Source organism: Pundamilia nyererei, unplaced genomic scaffold (assembly GCF_000239375.1).
Source record: "Pundamilia nyererei isolate P.nyererei 1_Seehausen unplaced genomic scaffold, PunNye1.0 scaffold00026, whole genome shotgun sequence".
Lineage (NCBI taxonomy): Eukaryota > Metazoa > Chordata > Actinopteri > Cichliformes > Cichlidae > Pundamilia > Pundamilia nyererei.
Window position 1 is genome coordinate 1142496 of NW_005187427.1, and position 22574 is coordinate 1165069.

General features: G+C 41.8%; 1 protein-coding gene across 1 annotated transcript in view; it reads right to left on the minus strand.

Annotated features, from left to right (window-relative positions):
- Nucleotides 1-20751, minus strand: part of rapgef6 (Rap guanine nucleotide exchange factor (GEF) 6) — a 141110-nt gene extending 120359 nt beyond the window's left edge. Inside the window, exon 1 of the mRNA XM_005727727.1 lies at nucleotides 20253-20751. Within this exon, the coding sequence (XP_005727784.1) occupies nucleotides 20253-20327 (75 nt within the window). The 5' untranslated portion in view covers nucleotides 20328-20751. The remainder of the gene's footprint in view (nucleotides 1-20252) is intronic.
- Between the last annotated feature and the right edge of the window lie 1823 nt (nucleotides 20752-22574).

Sequence of the window (22574 nt, forward strand, 5' to 3'; positions counted from 1 at the left end):
ACAGAAAAAGAATCAATCCAGCAGCATTTCAAGCACAACTAAGAACTGAAGATCAAAAACTTAGAGCAGGATCTCCTGGTGGAAGTGGAAATGATTTCATTTGCTTTTTTTCCATCTATCAACAAACAAATATATAATTAAAAGATTCTTTAAGACTTTTTTAAAAGTGGCTTCAGTAGAGAAAACTTTATTTTTTGGTTAATTGGCAAGTCTGGAGGAGTGTGTATTAACATTAACATGTCACATGCCAATGAAAACAGACGCCACATCACACACATTTTTTGATAATGGAACTTACTGTAAGCGATCAGTGAGATCACCAGAGCCTAACCTCACTTTAACAGTCTCAAAGGATTTGTTTCCATGTGTAGAGATCAATCTGTCTCTCTCTGCCTCTAACATGCCTACTTAACTACTCTGTTTGCTCTCAGCTGCTGAGTCAATAGTCCTCTCCCTCCTTTTTTAAAGCACATTCCTCTAATCCTCCCTCCTCTGAACACACTTGTGGACATTAAGGCTGATACGATCCTTATCGATGAGCTGGACTGGGTGGATACCTACAGTTTTAACCGGAAGTTAGTTCTTATGCCATCTGGAGAAACCAGTTAGAGAGAGTTCACTGGTTACAAATTAGAGGCTACAAGTTACTATTATGGACTCTGTAAACATGTTGTTATTATCAGCCTCTGTCTTGATAATATATATGTTTAAGACTGTAACCTTTAGAAGCCAGCTGATACTGTTCCCCCCATGAGAGCTTGAATACTGACGTCTAAATGTCACACTTTACCCCGCTTACCTCATTGCAATAATATGTTAAGGATGACTGATTCTATGACATGATGTTAAAGTACAGTCAAATCATTAGAATCATATGCAAAGTTAATTCCTGCAAAATCTAAATAAACTTCTTTAGAAAAATCTGAAAGGTTTGATCAAATGTAAATTTGTATATGATGTCCTCAAATGACTTGTGAACACCAAACATGTCACATTACGTGCAGATTTTTCCGGGTTCCCTGTGCACGCACATTTGCACCTACCTGATGAACATTAATGTGTCTGTTATGGTTCAAACTGCACTACTGTCTGATAAGAACTGAATGAGCAGCTAATAATTTATCTGATAGGGGTGTGAGGTAATTGCCAACTGCACGACTGCGGGTGAGAAACAGCAGCTCGTACAACCTCCAGGGCAAAACTGGGGTTTAAAGTATTTACAGAATTGCACAGCGAGGTCAAAAACACCCTTATTTTCGCTTTTGTTTTAAAAACAAATTTCCCAGATTTAATAGGTTTCTCGCCGACTCAAAAATGTGTTTTCAGAACCTGATTACTGCAATACTGAAGTATCACTTCCTTATACCATGTAAGAGATTCAATCGAGAGAGAAAAAACGGGAACATCCCTCATTTCAAAGAAATTTAAGAAATTTAAAAATTAATAATGAGACATAGAAGATCAGCACCAATATGCCCAATATACACAACCCAAAGTGCACTAAAGGACGAGGGCACACAGAACAAGCATTCATTCACAGAGGTGTGGTCTATTGTAACATATACCACCTTTAACGGTCTATAAGCACATTATTAATACTGTAAATTCTGATGCTTTGATAGTATTTTTTGTTAAACGACCATGCCATCAAAGCCCTTTGAACTGCATATATATATTTTTTAAAAAAAAATTAAAGCCAAAAAAAAAAAAAAAAAAAAAAAGACCCTTTTCGTATGACTTGCATTCTGATCTTTGGTGATGACAAACGTGCAAGCGTCAACAGCAGCGGACACGCTGATCCTAATCTGTTCTGACTTACATTGTTGCCTGAGAACTTCTCAGCAGGGTTTTTTTTTAGTCCAGGCGAATTAGCTGATTGTTTACTGATTTGAAAACACGCCATTGTGTCATACGCTCTTCAGTTTAGCATGCTTTCAGTAAAACACCTTCACTGGCAGCGTGTTTAGCTCGCCGCACTGCGGGCACATCTAAAGTAAGGGCAGATGGGTAAACTATTGTTGCATGCAAGAACACTTACATGCATCTGCAGGTAAAAGCTAAATTAAAACATCTTTTTACAGCAGTTTTAAACTTAGCTTCATTCGCCATTCCCCACCTCACTCCTCAAACCCAACCACTTCAAATAATTCTATTAACAGACGCACGTTGCAAAGTTATTATCAACCAATTGGTTTAATATGAAATACTTTAAAAAGGCACGAACGTGTCGTATTACGTCACAGGTGAGCGGGCTTTCTTTGTCTTGACTGGGTTCATGCCGTGCTCGTGAGGCAGATGGGAAGTTCAGGGAACCCAAGCTTTCACATTCCCAGCATTCCAGAGGTGAGCGCCCTGCATTCTTTTTCAAACGCGTCAGCAAAGGAGGTGACCGAGCAAGTAAGTCAGATAATGACTTGGTGAATAAATTTACAGGTGACTGAAAACACTTACTGTAAGTGAAAGGCTGGCAAGATAATGGAGGCAAAGGTGACGTGAACAGGTGACGATTCCAAAAAAACAACAACAAAAGAAAAGAAAGACGAAAAACTTCCCATTTAAAGCTTCACAAGAGTAGAAATTTGGGGATTTGTCACACAAGAAACTGAGTAAAAACTGCATGAGTCACAATGATAGTTGAACCATCAGATTGAGACACATGGGTTAAGCAACACACAATAAACTAACCAAACCAAACCACGCGTCATTATGTTTGCTTACATTTTATCATCACTTTCGACTTGTCCTCACAAGTCTTTGCAAGTGCAGTGTAGCGTACCCGCCACACCATGATGTGTAAGTGGTCTGGTTTACAAACTATTGCATCAACTCTCCCTCTTCTTAACCGCATGTTGCTCAAACGCTTGCTCATCTCATCTCCAGGTGCGTTACTGCCGAAATCCATGTGGGCTGCATTTTCAGGAAGTCGAATTTCAGTCGCTGCGCAAACGTGCAGAAATTGTAAAGACAAGATTTATATGAGCTTATATTCCTGCAACATATCTTTAAAACATCCCTCAACCACTGTATTCAATCAACTGGTATTCTAATACAAGTGACCGTGAGAACAAGCGCACAAAGACCTGAGTGACGGCCAGTGTTGTTCCGGCCCGGCTTCATTCTTTTAATGCCTTTAAAGAAGGGGAAAGCAGGAATGTTGTCGGTACAAGCCCTTGTAGCTCGTGTCTTTTGCTTTCACTTAACAGAAACACTGCCCGATTCCCGATATCTTCAGAGTGGCCAAATCTCTGCTTTGAATATTAAAATATCAGGTGAGCAGTTGCACCTTGTATGCACGGCCCATGTTAAAGACAAAGAGGAGACCGTGTGAGGAAAAAAAAAAGTCTTTGTGAAGTAGTGGTTTGAAAATGTTTCCATGCACAACAGCGACCAAGCCGAAATTCCCAGCCACGACAGGACAGCCCGTGTGTCATCTGTTCCTTTAACATTTCCAAGCACCCACCCAGACCTCACACCTGCAGTTTTTCTGCAAGGGGGTCACCGCTTCACTAGCATATATCCTGCCTCCGTGACTTTATCAGATACAGCCACGCAATCCTACAAACGCTATTGTTGCCTGTGGTCTGGATCCAGAGCTCTTTTGAAGTGGGACGAGTTCCTCTTCAAAGTGATGCTTGGTTTACAAAGCTCGCCATGTTAGCATCAGCTTCACCCGATGAATGACGTCCTCTTGACTCGCGTTCACTGGTGATTAGTTGTGGTTTGCACCACACAAGAAAGTGACTCATCCCCCTCCCCATTATCCCCCTTACTGTCGAACGTGGCCTTTGATGCGTTGCACTCTCGTAATCCCACCATCCAACCGCTGGGTAAACACACTGAAGTTCCCTTTCACTTTTTTTAGTGGGAATGAGTGCGTGCAATGTACAGATGCTGTAAATGAACAATTCATTCATAGTTTTTTTTCGCGGTTTATTGCAGTAACAATCTTTGTCATATGAACCCCAGAAGAAAGTAGCTCTGGCTCAAGAAACACAAGACTTGGTAACAACCAATCTAACATATTTAAGATGTAGGAAAAGAGGGCACAACACAAACCCATTGCTGCTTACAACACTTCAAGGACTCATTGATCTGTATTTGATTTCAGTGAAACGTGATGCTGAAGAATTAGCATCCCGATTTTGTTTAGAATGAAGGCAGAGGTTTGGGTCAGAAGGCTGAATGGGAAGCAGAGGGGAGAGGGCAGCCAGGCAGCAGCCTGGGGTTTGTGTTGTGATGTGGACAGTGACTCAATGTTTCCACAGTGGGATCTGCCAAAAAAAGAGGCCTCCCACAACACCGCTTCTGTCAGCACTCCAGACTTCATCCCACTCAATAGGGACGGCTGGCAGCCAGTCCATCTCAAATGTATGGGATGAGACAGTTCATGCCGACTATCAGAATCTGCTAATTACAGATGGGCAGGAAATTCTTGTGATCCTCAAGGCTGATGGATTTATAAACATTTTGTGTTACATGAATATGACTTTCTTTTTTTCTTTTTCTTCTTAAATGGGAAGAAAACTCCAGGGCACGGCAGAAACAACCACAAATTACCAAACTCTACTGCTCAGCTGCCCTTTTGGTGGAAACCTTTCTATTATTCTTAACTATACAATACAAAAAAACTCCCAATATTGTAACTGATCTAGAGGAGATTGAAACACAAATACAAAAAAGGTTTTCAAAGGTCTGTACAGAAAATCTTAACATTGCTGCCAATATAAAAATCTGCTGTTTGTTTGTAACTATGTTGGTTGAAGGGGACTAAGTGATGCTTTTCCTTGTTTTCTCTCATATAGAGTGCTTGACAAATTTATTAGACCACCGGTGATAAAAACAACAAAATGCAAATATTTTATTACCATTACAGAAAACAAAAAATGACTTTGGTAATTACCAATACTGTTAATTTATGGCAGTAAATTAGCAGTGTTGGTAATACTTGATAAGCAGTGTCAAACCCCAAATCCCTTTGGGGAACAGATAATGCATCTCTAGTATAAAAGATCTAAGTAGTCGCTGTGATAACAATCGTTGGTTTTGGACTCAAAGAGTAATTATTTACGAGGCATTTGCTCGCTCCACGACTGCTGTTTAAACCTTCTGTTTATGAGGGAAAGCCAATCAGAAGAAAGCAGGCTTTGAGGGCTTGATTCAAACAGTGGATAACCTGAAGGGCTACACAAAGACACCAAGTGTATGATAAACAAAGATTATTTTGACAACTTTAGTAAGGCTTCAAGTCCAGATTTTCTTTTTTAGCTTCCACCAAATGAGGATGTTAAACATCCAAAAAGCTGTTCGCGTTCTTTGCTTTCTATATGCTGTGTTGCAAGGTGAGAAACAGGTCACGGTGTGCTAACAGTCTACAATGAGGCCGCTAAATAAGAACAACAGTAATGGAGCTGGACTCTTAGCGAGACCACATATTACTATAGTCCCAGCCTAAAAAAGTTAAAAATGATATACAACATCTGGAAGGACGTGGAGCAGGTGTGCCTCCTTGTACAACATTCTGCCTGAACACTCCGCCAAGAACCATAAAGTGACTCTTAAAAAAAAGAAAAGAAAAAAAAACCCTGAGGGGGGTGAAAAAAAAAAAAAAAAAAGGACTCAAACTAAGTGAAAGCATTTCTGTCCCACTGACTCGTTACTCACACATGATTCAGTTTCTAGGAATTTTAGCATTATACCACGACCATGCAAGAAAAAAGGATGGCTACTTCTTATTTTTGCAGCATTTACTGGTTACTTTGCGTCACCTAAGTAACAGATATTTGGTTACACTACATTCTTCATGCCTCATGAAACGGTGAAGAGACTCAATGGCTGCACACAGTGTACTGACACAAATCTGAAAATAGTTCGTCTGGGAGCTACTGGAGTTTTATTTAGTAGATCTGAATTGTTCGTGGCTGTAAATCACTTCGTGAGATTGCATTTCTAATCTTCAGTCTTCAAAAAGCCCTGACTCATCTCAGCAGACTGCATAGCTCACTGTCAACAGCTCAGACCTCTAGAGATAATGTGTGCACGAACCTTGGATTGGCTATTTTGTGTTCACGGGCAAAACAAAAGCCGCAGATACACTTTTAATTCCCTCGTGTAGCTGCACTGCCTGGCTACTGCAAGGAATGCTTCTGCTGTTGACTACAGCCAATCTCCGAGGAATTTACAGGGCAGGGTGCTTGAAACCAGGAAAATGGGTGTGCTTTACAGAGTCCACCACACAAGGGGAACATGCTTTATTGCTGTGGCAACAAACATTACAAAAAAAAAAAAAAAAAGACAAAAAGAGGTCAAAAATGCAACAAGCTGTGACATTTACTACTTTGAGTTTTTGTCACCCATTGTTTACTGGGTGACAAACATGGGCACATGGGCTGGAAATAGCCATTTGTTTCCCTCAGAGTCCTTTATGAATTGTGTCCGATTGAAACTGATCTCTCAGTGTTGTCTGGGAGAGAGTGATGTAGATTCAGGCAATGCTGCAAAGTACAGACTAAAGTGGGCAGATCAATAATTAGATTTGTGTTGTGATGTGTTAATAACTGCAGGGAGCCTGTTTTAATAATGCTGGAGTGGTGCTTTACTATTTGTGGCTGTACGCATCCAGAGACTGCTGTGATATGGGGGACGATGTCTGCATCTTCTAGCCATCTGCGGCTCCATATTCAAGCGGTCCAACACCGCAAGCATCAAAGCTGCATGTTCTGGTCCCGCAAAAAGGCTGATTAAAGTGCATACTCTAAGTCAGTCTGGGAACCCATCCACCAGTCTCATGACTTTGCCTCTGGGGGCAAGATCCACGTTTTCAAGGGCTTCCAGTGCAGCCAGTCGATACACTGGCCAAGATTCGCATTTCCATCTGGCAGGAACCATTTTTGTATTAAGATCAATTTTAAAAAACTAATGGAAAGCTAGCGTATCAAGAAATGGCTGCTGACGATTACCCAAAGCATTTCAGCAAATGAAATTCCTCGCTTGCTCTCCATATTGGTCAGAATTACAGCAGCTTGTTTCCCTCGTGTTGTTGGTGATGGCTGGTGGACGGACTGATGCTCTAGTCCCTGCTCCAAACGAGCGGCATCATCCATCACACCACACGCTTAAATGGGCAGCAAAGAAGTCGGTCAGCTGATTTTGACTGAACAGTCTGCCGTCATGCCTCTCAGAACCATAAACCTTGTCAGTGTTGGCTTGAAACATTGACTGTTGTACTCTACTGGTACGTCAACATTTTGTGACTTTAAGTACACACGCTGTTAGTTGTTTCATTTCTCTTCCACTTCCGACATGTGTGTAGGTCGCTTTATTTTTATTCAGAAATAGTACATTTTAAGAGAGTTATGTGCTTTTTTCTTTAAATTACTAACCTGTAATCATGAACTGGTACTTATATTTGAACTCTAACAGCACTTTTTTACTACAAGCCTCATTCACTCATTTACAAACACACATTTTTGTTTTGTTTTTGTTTTTTAAAATCACACACACTCACACTCCAGTGGATCCATCAGGGGTAACTCAGTTCAGCATCTTTCCCAAGGATGCTTGGATGTGGGGATCTAACCACTGGCAATCCGCTCTACCTCGTGGGCCGCAGCTATGATACTCCCACTGACATCAAAAGTTAGGACTCTTGTTTATTTCTTGGCTTCGCGTGGTGCTTAGTTCTGCAATTTTCGTTATGGTGAAAACTGTCATTCATTAAAAGACCATGCTTTAGCCTTCACCTGTTTCCACTTGGTCATCAATTTTACTCCCCCTCCCCCTAGAGAGCTGGTGACGGGGAATCTTAAGATTCAGTTCACTAGATTTGGAAGACCAATAAAAACGCAAAACATTTGCCTAGCCGTTTATCAATAAGATATATTTTTGGAAATAAACCAAAGATATGCAAAAAATAAATAATTAAATCAACAGGAAAAAACAAAAGAAGCACTGCAACAAAAATTCTCCATCTCATTAGAGGCCTCGCCTTCTCTACTTAAAGCAAATGCATTCGATCTTTGTGCAGAGAAGCATAACGGATGTCAGGAAACTTTGAGCTGACAGGGGAGAGGGAGTTTTAAATATCCAGTAAGTCAAAGTTGATTTGACATAAATGGGAAATCTCAGCCATATTCTGCCAGTTCTTTAAGCCTTAATGCCTCTTTGTACTGGGAGGAGAAAGGATCATTTTTGCAGAGTATAATGTCAGGCTTTACAAAAGATAGTCTACAGGGTTTCCTGCATGCCAGGCGCAGTCGGCCTACAGAAAGGAGGGTGACATCAGCCGGCTCTCTGTTGGCAGAACTGCCAGAAGGGTATTTGTGTACACTGGTGTTCTGTCCAGCCTCATTCCAGTTTTAAGCTCACATTTGGCATTTTCACTGCAAAAACCTGGCTGGGATTCCCCAAACTAGAAATAGAAGAAGAACAAAGTAATTTGCTGCGACGAGAAACAGTTTCCATAAAAAGGAGTGACCCTCCATGAATCATTACATTATTGTGGTGTTGATGGGGAGGGGTTTATGTGCCCCCATCATCCCAGGAGTTATGCTGTTTGCCCCTGGTAGGGTGCCCCCAACTCAAATTGGTTCTGGGTGGATGGTCAGACCAAGAGAAATGTATAAAAACCCCTATGATGGAATAGATCGGTACATAAATAATAACCAAGGGACATGGCTACACTACTCAGGGTAGGGTGCAGCCCAAAAGAATTACACGGGCCCGACCACCTGTGGATCCACCTCTCACAGGATGGGTCATAGGGATTTGGCGTTTTGTGGATCAGGCAGCAGTCGGGGAAATAGGAAAATTAGCAATAGGAAGATGGAAGTATCTCAGGGTCTTGTCCACGATTGAGGGCAGAATGGAGTGGAAGATCGACAAAATGATTGGCGTGGCATCTTCAGTGATCCGGATGCTGTGACAGTCTAAAGAGAAAGCTGTCGCTTCACCGAGTGATCTACATTCCTACCCTCACCTGTGGCCACAGGCTCTGGGTAGTGAAGTAAAGAACGAGATGCCAGACACACACAAGTGGCAGAAATGAGTTTCCTCCAAAGGGCATCTGGCTTCTCTCTTAGAGACAGGAGAGGAGCTTGATCATTTCGGATGGGTTAAGTGTAGAGATGCTACTCCTCCAGATTAAAAAAAGCTAGTTGAGGCCTTCTGGACATCTCCCAAGTGAGGTGTTTTGAGCATGTCCCACTGGGAGGAGGTCCCAGGTCAGGTCCAGCACATGTAGGATGGTTGGATGGATGAAATTTAGTACAGTTTAAGTCATGGCCATATTCAAAGATGAAATACAGTTGATTGAAAAAAACAATCTGAAGGTGAATTCCAAAAGAAAGTTATTGTTATTTGCAGTACTGGCACCTACAGCACTACAGGGATGCAGGGAGAATTGCTTTGCTATGATATTCTGATTGGTACGCCTGTAAACTGAATTTTATTGGATTGTTTTATTGTCAAGGAAAACAGCTACATGCTGCCAACAGACCTAAGATACAAAGTCTGTCAAGTAAAGAAAATACTTCAGGGTAGAACAATTTAACTTTGCCACAAATCATTACACTGCAAAGAAACACTCAAATCGTGACCCAGATCCTGACCGGGCATGATCAGTAAGGCAGACTCGTACGCAAACATACAGCTGTAAGTCTCTGCTGATTTCCTTTTCTAACACACATTCCAGACCAGTTTTGCAAGCTCATAAAACTGCTTTAAAAAGAGTACTGCGGCAACAGGTTCCTACACAGGCTGCTTCTTGGCCTGCTTTTGCTCAGAGAGAAAGGGAACCAAAACAGTAAAGCGCCAAGTCTGACAGATTTCTGGTACCTCAGAGTACCACACCCTTCATGCTAAAATTAGTCGGTTAACTGGAAATAAACGTGAGTCATTTAAAAGTCTAAATTATCCAGAAAGTAGCCTAATGTTTACAAAGGAGAAATATCAATGCATCTCTATTACAGATCACTGACAGGCATAAGTAAACAAATGTTGATAGAGAAAATATTAAGCAGATGCACAAATTTTATGAATCTACTTTTCTTTTTGTCATTCCTTAAAGCATAGCTACTTCCTGCTTTAGTACGTGGTCACCCTATGGTCACAGGAGCATCTCCTTACTGCTCATTATCACAAATAAAGCTGTCACGCATTAGTGGCAGGTCACTCTCAATAACCGCACCAACAAGATGGCTAACATAGCATTAACAAGCAAAGTGCATTCCAGGACACTGTGACATCCCGGGGATATTTATATATTTAAGAATTTAAGCCCTTAACCCCATGCCCCACCGTTTTTTTTTTAAATATCTACCAAGTTTAGTAATAATCATTTTGCAATTAGGCATTGCACACCAGCTTTTGGCAGAGCAACACAGCAAATGATCAACTCATGCATGCTGAGCATGTCAAGGTAACCCCGTCAGCTAAACTATGCAATATGACTCCATATGTAGCCTTGATCTGCATTCCCTACAAAACCCAACAGCACAGAGCTGACGATATCTGCCTGTTCACGCCTGCTGTCCTGTGTGGAATGTAGTTACGCTTCCCACCGCTTACACACACACACACACACACAGACACACACACGCACAGCAGCAGTGACGTGCTATACCCTTTGCGCTATGCATTGCATTCGCATATGCTGGGAACCTTGGGCTTGTGGGCGGTGTGGTTGGTATGGTTGGTGGCACCCACAGGAAAAGCTGACGTGTTTACATTCAAACAATACCCAGCGGGACAAAGCCCTGCTGTTGTTGTCGACTGCTGTGTGAATGAGGGACTTCAAAACAGGCTTTAAACAGCTAAGCTATTAGGGACTTAGTATTACAAGTGGTTCTGTTTCAACACAAGCTTATAATGAATGTGTAAAGTGAAACGTGGGATTACAGAGTGATTAAGGCAGTAAACACAGACTATGGCTAGATTAGTTTCTTAGAAGGATTAAGTGAGTAAACACAGCTGACCAGAAAAGAGTGAAAGCAGTATTTCAGATACATTTATGTAACAATTAGTATTTTTGTCACTGGGGGTGGATTGAAACTAATGTAGCCTTATGAAACTCAGTGAAAAACCTTTGAAAATTCTGTGTTGTTCTAGTATTTCATCATATCCCTATTTAGATGAAACAGTGTCATAAATTGCTTTCATTATTACACTACTCTGCATTTTTTTTTCAAAGCGCTAACTTTACCCTGGTGCCATTTCTCAGGCTTTACCCGCCTGCAGTAGCATATATATAAGGCTAAACTGAAACCAACAACCACAAACTACATAGAGGAGAAAAACTCACTCACTAAAACTTGAGTCACTACCAGTTTTTCAGCATCTGCCTGCCTCCCTCCCAGTCCACAGGCCCTTAAGCTCAGTTAGGAGGGGCCTTTATTGGATCCACAAGGAGAGCTTTCAGTGTCCCGGGTCAGGGGAAGGCTGTGTTTATTCACCCAGTTAAACACACAGACACACACAGCTTCGCCACTCATACACAGACTGCTCTGTGCCCGTTTAATTTCAGATTTCCTGTTGTCTCGGCGGTTCTTCTGGCACAGTCGGGTTTGTTGATGTCATTGCAGGTATGTGGGAGTATCCCCTGCAGATGCGAGTTAAGTTGCGCTGTGTTTACATCAGGCTGGATGAAAAGACCCTCGTCGTCTGACGCTTTGGGGCAGAGACTGACGAAATGTGACGATGTTGCAAGTATAGTCGCTGATATGACATGAGACTGTATATTCAAGTCATTCATGACTGTCACCTTAAAGAACCTTAATAAAGAATCAAGAGCCACAAGTGGAACTTTAGAAACCTGGTTCGACAGGCTCGTGGTCGTTAGGGGATTGCTTAGGTGTAAGGAAATGAAACCCAATGATTACCCAAGTCAAACCACGGTTAAATTAAAGGAGCAGGGTGGCCTCTCGGGTCTGTGTGTCAAAACAGTTCAATTTTATTTTATTTCTGTAGCGCCAAATCACAACAACACTTGCCTCAAGGGGCTTGAATTCAGGTTACATAATGGGGCAGCCTCACAGCAAGAAGGTTCCTGGTTCAAAGCCTTTCTGTGTGGAGACTGCATGCTCTCCTCTTTGCCTGCAAGGGTTTCCTCCAGGTACTTCCTCAGCTTCCTCCCACAAAAGTGTTACACAAATGCCAGTCAGTTCCTTTCCACATTTAGTGTCCTGTTAAAATACATTGATTAAACACTGATGAAAGGTTTCTGCCAGAAAATTCAATAGGCCCAGCAGCTGCAACCAGCCAGCATCCACCCACGAAGATGCCAGCTGTGCGGGACGGACGGATCGCTGCCCTGTGTAGGTGCAGCTTTGCTCACAGAGACACTCAGAGACAAAAGACAACATCCAGCATGAAGACAAAGTCATTGTTAATCTTTAAAAAACTAGAAAGGGTAACAGTAGTGCAACAAAGATGCTTGCTATCTAAACAATTTTAACTATTGTCTGCTTTTTCTGTGACCAACACAACCACTGGTTGACTTGACAAATGCTGGTTGAACAGTGAGATGCCATCCCACAATGTGTGACCAAGCTGGTGACCAGCACGAGGAAGAGGTGCCAGGCTGTTACAGTTGGTAAAACCAATAAATAAAAGTATTTTCCTTACAAATGTGGCACCAGTTAGGGAGAAATAAACAAGCTTTTCAGCGGTATAAGAGTTTTTGCCAAGAGGAATTGCTATAACAATGATATAAAGACCAAATACAAAATTTTGTACTTTTAGTGCTACATTTACATACTCCAGTTAACCAGTGAATCAACAGGTTTTTCATGGACACCTTACACACCTCACTCTCATTCTCATTTAAATGCAAACACCGCATTGAACACATGGTGCTTCAGCAAAGGGTTCATCCTAGCTCATCTGTTGTTGCAGCAACAGATAAGCTAGGATGAACCTTTTATTGCCATCTGACAACAAACAGTTATTGGGCAATTCAAAGTGGACTTGCGTCATTTTGTCACCAGTACCTGAAGCAACACACCAACACGTAAGCAAGATCTAATTTAATTTGATGTGCACATTACTGTGGATAAAAATGTTCATGTAAAATCTTCTAAGTAGGAACTTTTGTGTCATATCTTCTGCATTCAAATAGCACTATTTTATATCCATCTCGCATTTATCATTGTGAGATGTTTTCTCCCTGTTCTGGCGTGAAAGTTCACGTCAAAAATTACACAAAAACTTCATCTGAGGTTTTCTTTATGCATCCACACATATCTGTCTAACATTGCCTACCTGACTTTCTCAATGTAAAAAACCAATATCTTCCCCCTCCCGCCTCTGAAGGACCTTCTTGTATAACCTTCCAGTAACTTTGTCTCTTACTTTCCCCTTCCTGCCTTCTGTGTCACCTCTTCAATAATCTATACCTCATAAAAATATTCTTATCAACGAGTGCCTCTCTCTGGCTCTCTCTCCCGCTTTCTGTATCATAAAAACTTCCTCAGTTTCCCTTCTGTTGTCGTGTATCTATTGTGTTGCAACTCTTTTTTTAGGACTCATCTGACTGTTCCCCCACCTTCCATCTCTTTACCCTGTTCTAATCTTTTGATTTTTCCACTCTCCCACTTATTTTCACCCATTTTCTCCCTTTGCGTTACTGATCCAGTGTTTGCCTAGCACGCCAGTTTATAACTGGCATAATAGTCAGTCTGACACTGTGAAAGGAAGTCTCACAAATTCAGTTTCTCTTCAACAGATGTCTAAACCACAGGCCAACCTGTGGTTTAGAAACCAATAGTAAATGCTGAGAAATTTTCTGCCGTGTATTTAAGTTTGAAAGCTTTGCAGAAAATTAAGAAAATATACCCATTTCTCATGCTAAGTGGGCCAACAATGTACAATAGGCAGTTTTAATATGGAAACCACCTGCATTGCACCATGTAGGTCGCCCCTCTTCCACCAAAGCAGTTCCGACAAAGCAAAGAATCAAATCAAATCAAATCACTTTTATTGTCACATCGCATGTGCAGGCACACTGGCACAGCACATGCGAGTGAAATTCTTGTGTGCGAGCCCCACAAGCAACAGAAATGTGCAAACACAACAACACAAACCAGCAAATACAAGAATGGCTACATCTGAAACTAATAAAAGACCTCTAAAGACGGCCTGTGCTATCAGGCAGGAGGACACGAGCTATAGGGTCTTTAAGTCTCCTCCTCAGACTTTGTCACATTCATTAAAACTTTGCAGAATGATGCACTATCCTGTTGGAAAGGGGGTGAAGGGAGTCTGCACCAGTGTTTAGTACACGTCAAAGTGGCAGGGCCAACTTTTCTCAGCAGAACGAGAAGAGCTTTCTTTCCATAGTGCATGGACTCATCTTTTCTCCAGGTGAACAGTAGACGTGCGCCTGGTGAAGGAAGAGAAAAGCTGATTCATCAGAGCAGGCCACTTTCTTTCACTTCACCACAGTCCAACTCTGATGCACAGCCAGCTACGAGTCCATGTGAGTTACTATTAAGTCACACTACAGATCTTAGCCAGCATTAAGGTTTTCAGCAATTTATGCCACAATTAGTGAGTACTAGGCACCCATGACCCTGTTAAGAGTTCACTGGCTGTCTTTCCTTGGACTGCTTCTTGTACTAATCACTGAATACTGGAAACACCCCACAAGACCTTCCTTTTAGGAGACACCATGAAAAACTCTGTGCAGCCAACACAGCTTGGCTCATATCAAATTGATTCTTTTGCTGCCCGTTTTTCCAGCACTTCCGCTTCAAAAAAGTGACAGTCCACATGCTGCCATATACATCCCGCAACTTGACAAACGCAACTGCAACAAGATAATCAGTGTCATTTACCTCACTTCAGCTGGCAGTTTGCGGCGTTCGCCTTCAAAAACACTGCATCCAAAAATTTGGCTTTAAAAGGTTAATTCACTCGTCTAAAACATCACTTCCAATTCACTTCATTCACCTCGATGCTGCCCCACGATGACAGAATAATGTCTCACTGACTATATTTTATAAACTGGCAAAAAAATCTAACAAATTGCTTGGCTCATCAAAAAATGTCAGTGTGTTCAAAAGCTGCTGATGTGAGATTTGATTCCATTTCTTGACTGAAAACTGGGAAAAAAGGTTTTCACAGCCGCTGTTTAACAATGACTGTTATTATGTGATTTAGGAGGAAGAACAAGAAGGTGAAAGGAGAGACTGGTGGTCAATTTATTTCCCACTTTATGTGTAGAACAGCAGTAGAGCAAAGAATCATGGCTATTCTTCCACTCATACATTATAAATGACCAGGCCTGTTGTCATTAGTGCAGATAAGTGGAGTCAAGCTGTACAGGTCTATTAAGTCGTGAGATTTGACTGGTTCTTTATAACATTTTTTATAGAATTTTTAGGGTGGATTGTTGAAACAGATTAACTGTTATGGAAAAAACAATCTCTACTAATAGGGTTTTGCAATGCACTGGCAGAAACCCTGAAGTTGTATTCTGCAAAGCGACCAAATCCATTCATTTTCTTTTGCTCATCCAATTCAGGAGGGTTAGTGGGGGTGGGGGTGGTGTGGGGGGTATTGAGCCTATCCCAACTGCCATAGGGTGAGAGATGGGGACAGGACGCCAGTCTGTCACAGGGCTAACAAAAAAAGACTGACAACCAGTCATACACACATCAGATCCACCAGCCAGTTGGTGGATTTGAACCCAGGACCCTCTTGCTGTTAGGCAACAGTGTTAACCAACACGTGCCACCATGCTCCCTTAAATATGAAAAATGTCTGAATCAAACTTCAAAATGCAACCCACACAGTTCTCTGTAAAATGATGCATGTGTCAAACTGGTTTTTACTTTGGTTTGTTTTACTGGAGTACTTTCCTAATTTTGCAATAATTACGGTTAAAACAGCAACCCAAGAGAAAATTGCATAGTCTGAGGTACTTTATGGGTAATAAAATATCCTGTCGTAAAGTAGGCTGGGTTAATTACTGAAGCCTAAAGATATAGCTCAAACTGCAATATCAGTACAGCTAGAAGACGCCAGGCTTGTCTAGCAACATGTCTAGCCATGTTCAGTGGTAATTAGCTGTAAACTACATTGAACCAATTGGACGCCGCAAATATCTGAGAATATCAGTTTTATAGTTACTGGTGTCACGCATGTTTGGGTGTCTTCACCTCCTGCTGTCTATATCGCTGAAAGTCACCAGAAGCGTATTTTGAGCAGACTTTGTCAGCTGTGCAGCGATGCCCGAGCAACACCGAAGAGAAAAATAAAGTACCAATGAAAGAAAGCAGGAAGCAAGACGACTATGTATGCCCACATGCAGTTTCAGATACTAAATAATGTGTGTGTACTTTGCACAAAAGCACATGCGGAGGCTTTCTTTTAATGTCATTCCCCTTAAGTGTTCTGTCATTTACATCACAGCACTTAAAGGCTCAGCATCAGAGACAGTGGCTTTACCATCTTAGTTCACTTTCTAGAAAGATGCAACTGAGGTGTCGTGCAGAGCAAAGTATATTCCATATAAAACTGGAATTAGGATGCAATTTCCTGTCAGCCTCACGCAGATTTGGCTCGTTCTATGACTTTAACTATACCATATATATATGCGACTGCATTTCCACGGTAACGGCAGATGACTGCCCCTCCCTAAACCAGGTTCTCCTATTTAAAGGGAGTTTTTCCATCCCGCTGTCACCAAGTGCTTGCTGATTATTGGGGTGTCTGTCTATTATTGTAGGGTCTTTACAATATAAAGTAACTTGAGGCAATTGTTGTGATTTTGCGCTAAATAAATTGAATTGAAATTACAGTTACATGAGCCTCTCTGATGCAGTGACATTTTGATCAAATAAAGAAAATCAGAACACTTGGTACCATTTCCACTGTTGGACATCATCTAGCCTAGGCTGCCCTCAGCTGTGGGGCCAGTTCTAAAGAATGAATGGGAGCCAAAGGCCTCTAAAGAGAGGAAAATGACAAATGCTGACATTTCTGTGCTGACTAGACAGTACCAGGCCCCGTGGATGGAGGCCTTTAACCTGGGCAACAATTTTTTAAATCAACATCCCAGTGTTATCCTTTACTTAACCCTAATTTGCTGAGCTGTGTCAGCGCTGAGCAAACCACTGTCTTCGGTAGCTCCTGCTGAAACACACGGCCTCTTTTGAAACATTTCTCTGCGAGCACTCCAAGAACAAGGCTTCGACCACACACCGATATGCTCCTCCGCTCTGTTCATGCTTGCTGAGAGAGCAAGCATCTCTCCTTTACTTGCACCTTTCCCTCGGGAGCCTGTGGCTTTGCGATGACTGGAATTCCCATAAATGTCCGATGTGTACTGGGAGAAGCCCAAACCACTGTAAATCACCCAGGCATGATTTGTCGTCCGTTACCACCGGGGCGTCTGGATGGCAACGAGAAAGGTAGGCAGGGAGGTAAAAAGACCCACAAAACTAGGGAGGGTTGGGGAGGAATTAAACGTGCGGTGGGAAAGATTTCACACTCAGCCAAACATCTGTACATGAGACAGGCGTACCTACAGCACATCCAGAAAATTCAGATGACAGGTTTCCAGTAAAGTACAATTGTGAAAATTCACCTGATTTAAGCACAAAGACTTCTTAGTTGTTTGTTCTCCAATATGTCTCTTTCTCTTCTTTTGTATAGAAATGTCCTGTTTGCTATTTATTCTTGCCGTTTACCATTTGTATTTTATTTCGGCACAGTTGATGTGGAGCACCTACAATTTAGTTGTACGTGTACAATGACAACAAAGGGCTAGTCTATTCTATTCTCTCACGCATACTCCATGCTGGCCGCTAGGCCACCGTGCTACATGCTCAATTGCTTGTGTTGTACCACCTTTTCCTTGCCCCAAACTCCTACAACCTTGAATGTGGCATGCTGACACAAGAAGGGACATGCTACTTTGCAAAGCAGAGGCCATAGAAACACTGCATTTTCAGTTTTCATCAAAATTTCGCAAAAAAAAAAAAAAAAATCCCCACAAGGCCTCGTAGCCCCTGTTTAATCTCAAGTTCATCTCTACTAAGCCTCAGGTACGCAGGGGGAAACTGATCTCTGGAAACCACGCTTTCATACCCAAGAACATGTCCCGACTCATGTAAAAAGAAAAACACAACGACTCAACATTATTATTAGTGATGTAGTACAACACAATGAGATGGGTAAAACATAAGCAGAAGAAGAGATCTGACGCTGATCTGCAACAGAGTGAAGTCAAGCCAGCAGCTAAGGTCAAGATTTGGTTGTTGTCACTGGAGCGAAACACGCGTTAAGGTCCTGAGATTGTGTGAGGATTCTGACACAGATTTGAGAAGATTTCGTGTACTTCTTGAATCTGGTTATTGCGTCTGTCTCACCTCAAATATAGCGAGTCCGTTTTTAGGCTGTTTGTTATTTGGAAGGTTTTTTTTCTGCCGCAAAGCAAGAAGATCTTGGGTTCGAATCAACCGACCAGCTGTGATCTTCCTGTGTGAACTTTGTATGTTCTCTCCGGGTACTTTGGCTTCCTCCAACAGTCCAAAAACATGCACTGGGTTAGATTAACAGAGGATTTGAAATTTGAAAAAGATTTGAAAAGCTCTGTGATAGACTGGCGTCCTGTCCAGGGTGTACCATGCCCTTTCACATTACAGCAGCTGCAAAAGGATCCAGACCCTAAACTGGATAAGCTGAAGAAAATGGATGATAGATAGTTGGATGGATGATACGACACTACCTACATCCTTTAGCGTCAGTCTGTACACTTAATCATGACCAACTGGCTCAGCTGTAGACTACTCCATGGCTACTTGTGAGAGTTTTAGACCAGGGGTGTCACACATAATGCCTAAATTTTGGACCTAACTGTATTCTCTAAATTTACAGCTTCTTAATTATACCAAAAAGTAATTAAGTAAGAAATAAACACACAGCAACTCACCCATGTACAAATATGATCAGTAAAGTAAAAAAAAAAAGAGTTACTTTGTAAGTATCACACACAAATAATCACAGACCCACTTCGTTGCCATCACTGTGTCATATTTATAGACTAAACAAGGTTGTTTTGGTTTGTTCAAGTCTGCACAAAAGCTCTCTATGACGGTGTGAAAGAGGCTTTCTACCTTCCATACACCCCACAAGCAAACAGGAAATTGGAGCCTTTAAAAAAAGAGCAGGGGCACCTCCAGAATTTTTTCATTGGGGTGGCCGTATGGGGGCACACCAAAAACAGAATTTCCAGTTTTATTATGCTGTTGTCTAATATAGATTCTTTAAAAATGTGGAAAACGAGAGAAAAAAAAGAATTATATGCCTAGTTAATTTCCCACAATTAAAGTTGATAACACTGAAAATGGCTACATATGAAAACCAAATTAGAGTTTGAAATTCATAATAGTCGGTTTTAAATAACAAGTTAATGTTTCATCTCAACATAGGGTGTCTTCCTCTCTCTTCCGCTCACCTTTATTAAAATTATTACCAACATAGGACTGCCTTGTCAGGGGTGGCAGCAAATTCTGGGCGTGACCAGTGCCCCCCTTTGCCCCCCTCTTGGTGGCGCCCCTGAAAAGGGAGCCTTTCCAAAAGAAGAAAACACAATATTGTGGAGTCTGATTTTATGTGCCTACAACTTCAAAACTATCACCAGAAACTGAAAACGGAGGGGCTGTACTCTCTGAGTTGTTTTGGGTGGGTGGGGGGCAGAGAGTGTAACTAAAGCAATGACAAGCCAGCTGTGTTTCCATAGCTTCACACAGGGAGGAGGCAGAGGAGGGATGAGAAAGGAGCAGCAGCTATTAAACTTAACTGGCCTCGATCGGGATGAGGTTTGCACAAACTCACTCCCAGGCTTATGGATTTAGCCATCTGATGGGAAGCTGCGAGGTTAGGGTTTGTTTTGTAAGACAGGATGTGGGGGAAAAAATTTTTAATTAAAAAACAAAACAAAAAAAAGGCAACCTTCTCAATGAACCACTCCAGAAAGATCAGAAACTCTGACACTAAAGTCTGCTAATCTAAAAACTAGCTAAATATCTATTTTCCTCCTTTTCTATATTACAGACTGTTATTTAAGTCATGTACACTTTCCACTAACGAGCATGTGACTTCACTGAAAAGTCTCAATTAGATCGTTATACCACAAGCAAGCCACTGTTGGCTCAATCAAGTCAAACTCCAAACACCAAGAGGCGCAAACGTCTGATTTTAGCAAACATTAGCGAGGCAATGCTAATTAAAGAAACGCTGGTTTTGTTTACCTCCGCCGTCCGCAGCGAGGGCGGCTTCTTCAAAGCCTGCTTAAAGGAAGTTTCCATAGCGCCGGTCATTTTCATAACTTCGGCTCAAATCCACAGTAGGACTTTTTACTCCGTCTGACTCTCACTTCACGTCTCCTAGCTGCTCTTAGTCGACCCGGGATGACCAAATCCCCGTGGATCTTGTCCTCGCCAAGCCGAGCATGGATGGAGTTTACTCCAAACGGACCGACCGAGAACTCCTTCTTCTCCAGGAGAAGAGAAGGGGGGGGGGAAACTTCACTCTCAAGTAGCTTCTCGTTACTGTGCGTCTGAGAGAGAGCAGGCACCGCCAAAGTGTGACAGAAAGTTACGTCCGTTGGACCTGCTGCCTTGATTTCTGTACATCTTTGGTAAAGGAAATATCCACTTCGGTAGTCAGCGTCATTTAGATCCAGGAGTTCAGATTTAGATCCCTCCTCCCGCGAATCCGACGGTGGAGAGTTGACGACATCTGTCTGCCCGAGCGGGGTGCTGCGTTTACGTTCTGTCGAAAATTACATTTCATCGTGATAGTAGCTACACGTGTGCGCCACAAGTGGTAGCTACAGTTGTGCTCATAGGTTTACACACATTCGTCGTGGGCATTAGTGTCATGGTGAATCTGGGCGTTTAATGATATCTGTTAACTGTTTTTGTTTTCCCCCAGGCTGAAGTGACTGTACAGCAGGTTTGACACAACACCAATACTCAGAACAATGAGAAATTCAGAGACATTAGCGATCATATAAGCAAGAGAATTGTAGATTTACATAAGTTGTCAAGGTCTCTTAGAGCTACAGTTGTTTGCCAGTTGTTTCTGGCAAACAACGATTAGCTGGGGTGTATGTGTACTTTAACCATGTGTGGATTCAACCATCTGTGTTTCTAAACAACTACAGATATCAAGATCAACCATTTAAACAACTATTTAAATAAAACTATTCAGACACAAGCATGACCTGAATTAGAAATGGCTGGAACACCAGCATCAGTGTCCACAGTGAAGCAAGTTTTACATCACCATGAACTGAGAGGGTGTTGATAAAGAAACAAGACAAGCGCCTGCTCCAAAATCAGTTTGTTCAAGCTCAACTGAAATGTGCTGCTGCCCACGTTGACAAGCCAAATGTCTTCTGGAGAAGGGTTTTGTAGTCGGACAGGCAAAAATTGAGCTCTCTGACCACAGCGACAAGAGGCATGTTTGGAGACTTTCCAGCCTAAGCACACTACCAGCTATCAAGCGTGGTGATGGTAGCATCATGATTTGCGGTTGATTTGCTGCTAGTCCTTCTGGTCCTACATTGCACAAAGCTTGTGGAACAATGGAGGAGGTCAATCTCCAAATTCTTTGTCTTCACCTCAAATCAGCAGTTACCTGAAACATGGAAAAAACTGACCCGAATGGCCTTCCCAAAGTCACAACCTCAACCCTATTAAAAATACAAGGCAACCACCCAATTTAAATTACCTCTTCCAGTTATCCTAAGAGCTATAACCAGACGTTTGCTGTAAGCTACTAAACATGTCTGATCAAGGTGCAAATTGCTAAAGAGTATTTAACCAAATATTAGCTGGGGTGTATGTGTACTTTAACCATGTGTGGATTTGAAAAAACCCTAAAATGTTTAAAACCTTTTTATTTTAAGTCAGTGTAAAATATTTCTATCATGAGAAAAGAACAGTTCAAAGAAATAATTAAAAAACCCAAAATATGGCATTTAGGCCCGTGAGTGTATGGAAACTTCGAATAACACGATCTATCCACTATCCATACATACCTGTATTGTCTGTCAATACATTACCATACGCTATTTACAAGAAAGACATGCAAATTGTTATACCACAGGGACTTTTCCAAACAACCACAGTCATAAATGAAAATGCAGATAAAAGCTGAAAGCAGTGCAGCAGAAGGGAAGGGTCAGGCTGTGTTTCAGTGTAGGAATTATGAAAGCAGTACTTAAACGCAGCATAGATCCTCCCTCTGCCTTTGGACACATGTGAAGGCAAAGTGCAACCAGAGTTTTGCTCTGCTTGCGGAATATTGAGATTACCCTAACGCGTGTGAACGCAACACCTGACTCCAGGGATTATATTAAAGTCGATTTTTGCCACCTGAAGAATACAAATGGCATTGCAAAGTATATTATAATTAGATGATGTTTCTCAGAATTTGGAGTTGGTGTGTTATAATTATGGATTCCTACCTCACAATTATGACTTATTGACTTTTCCAGGTGGCAAAAATCAGTTTTCTTCAGCTCCTTTTGTCCTTATATTTCATAATTAAACCCGTGCCCTTAG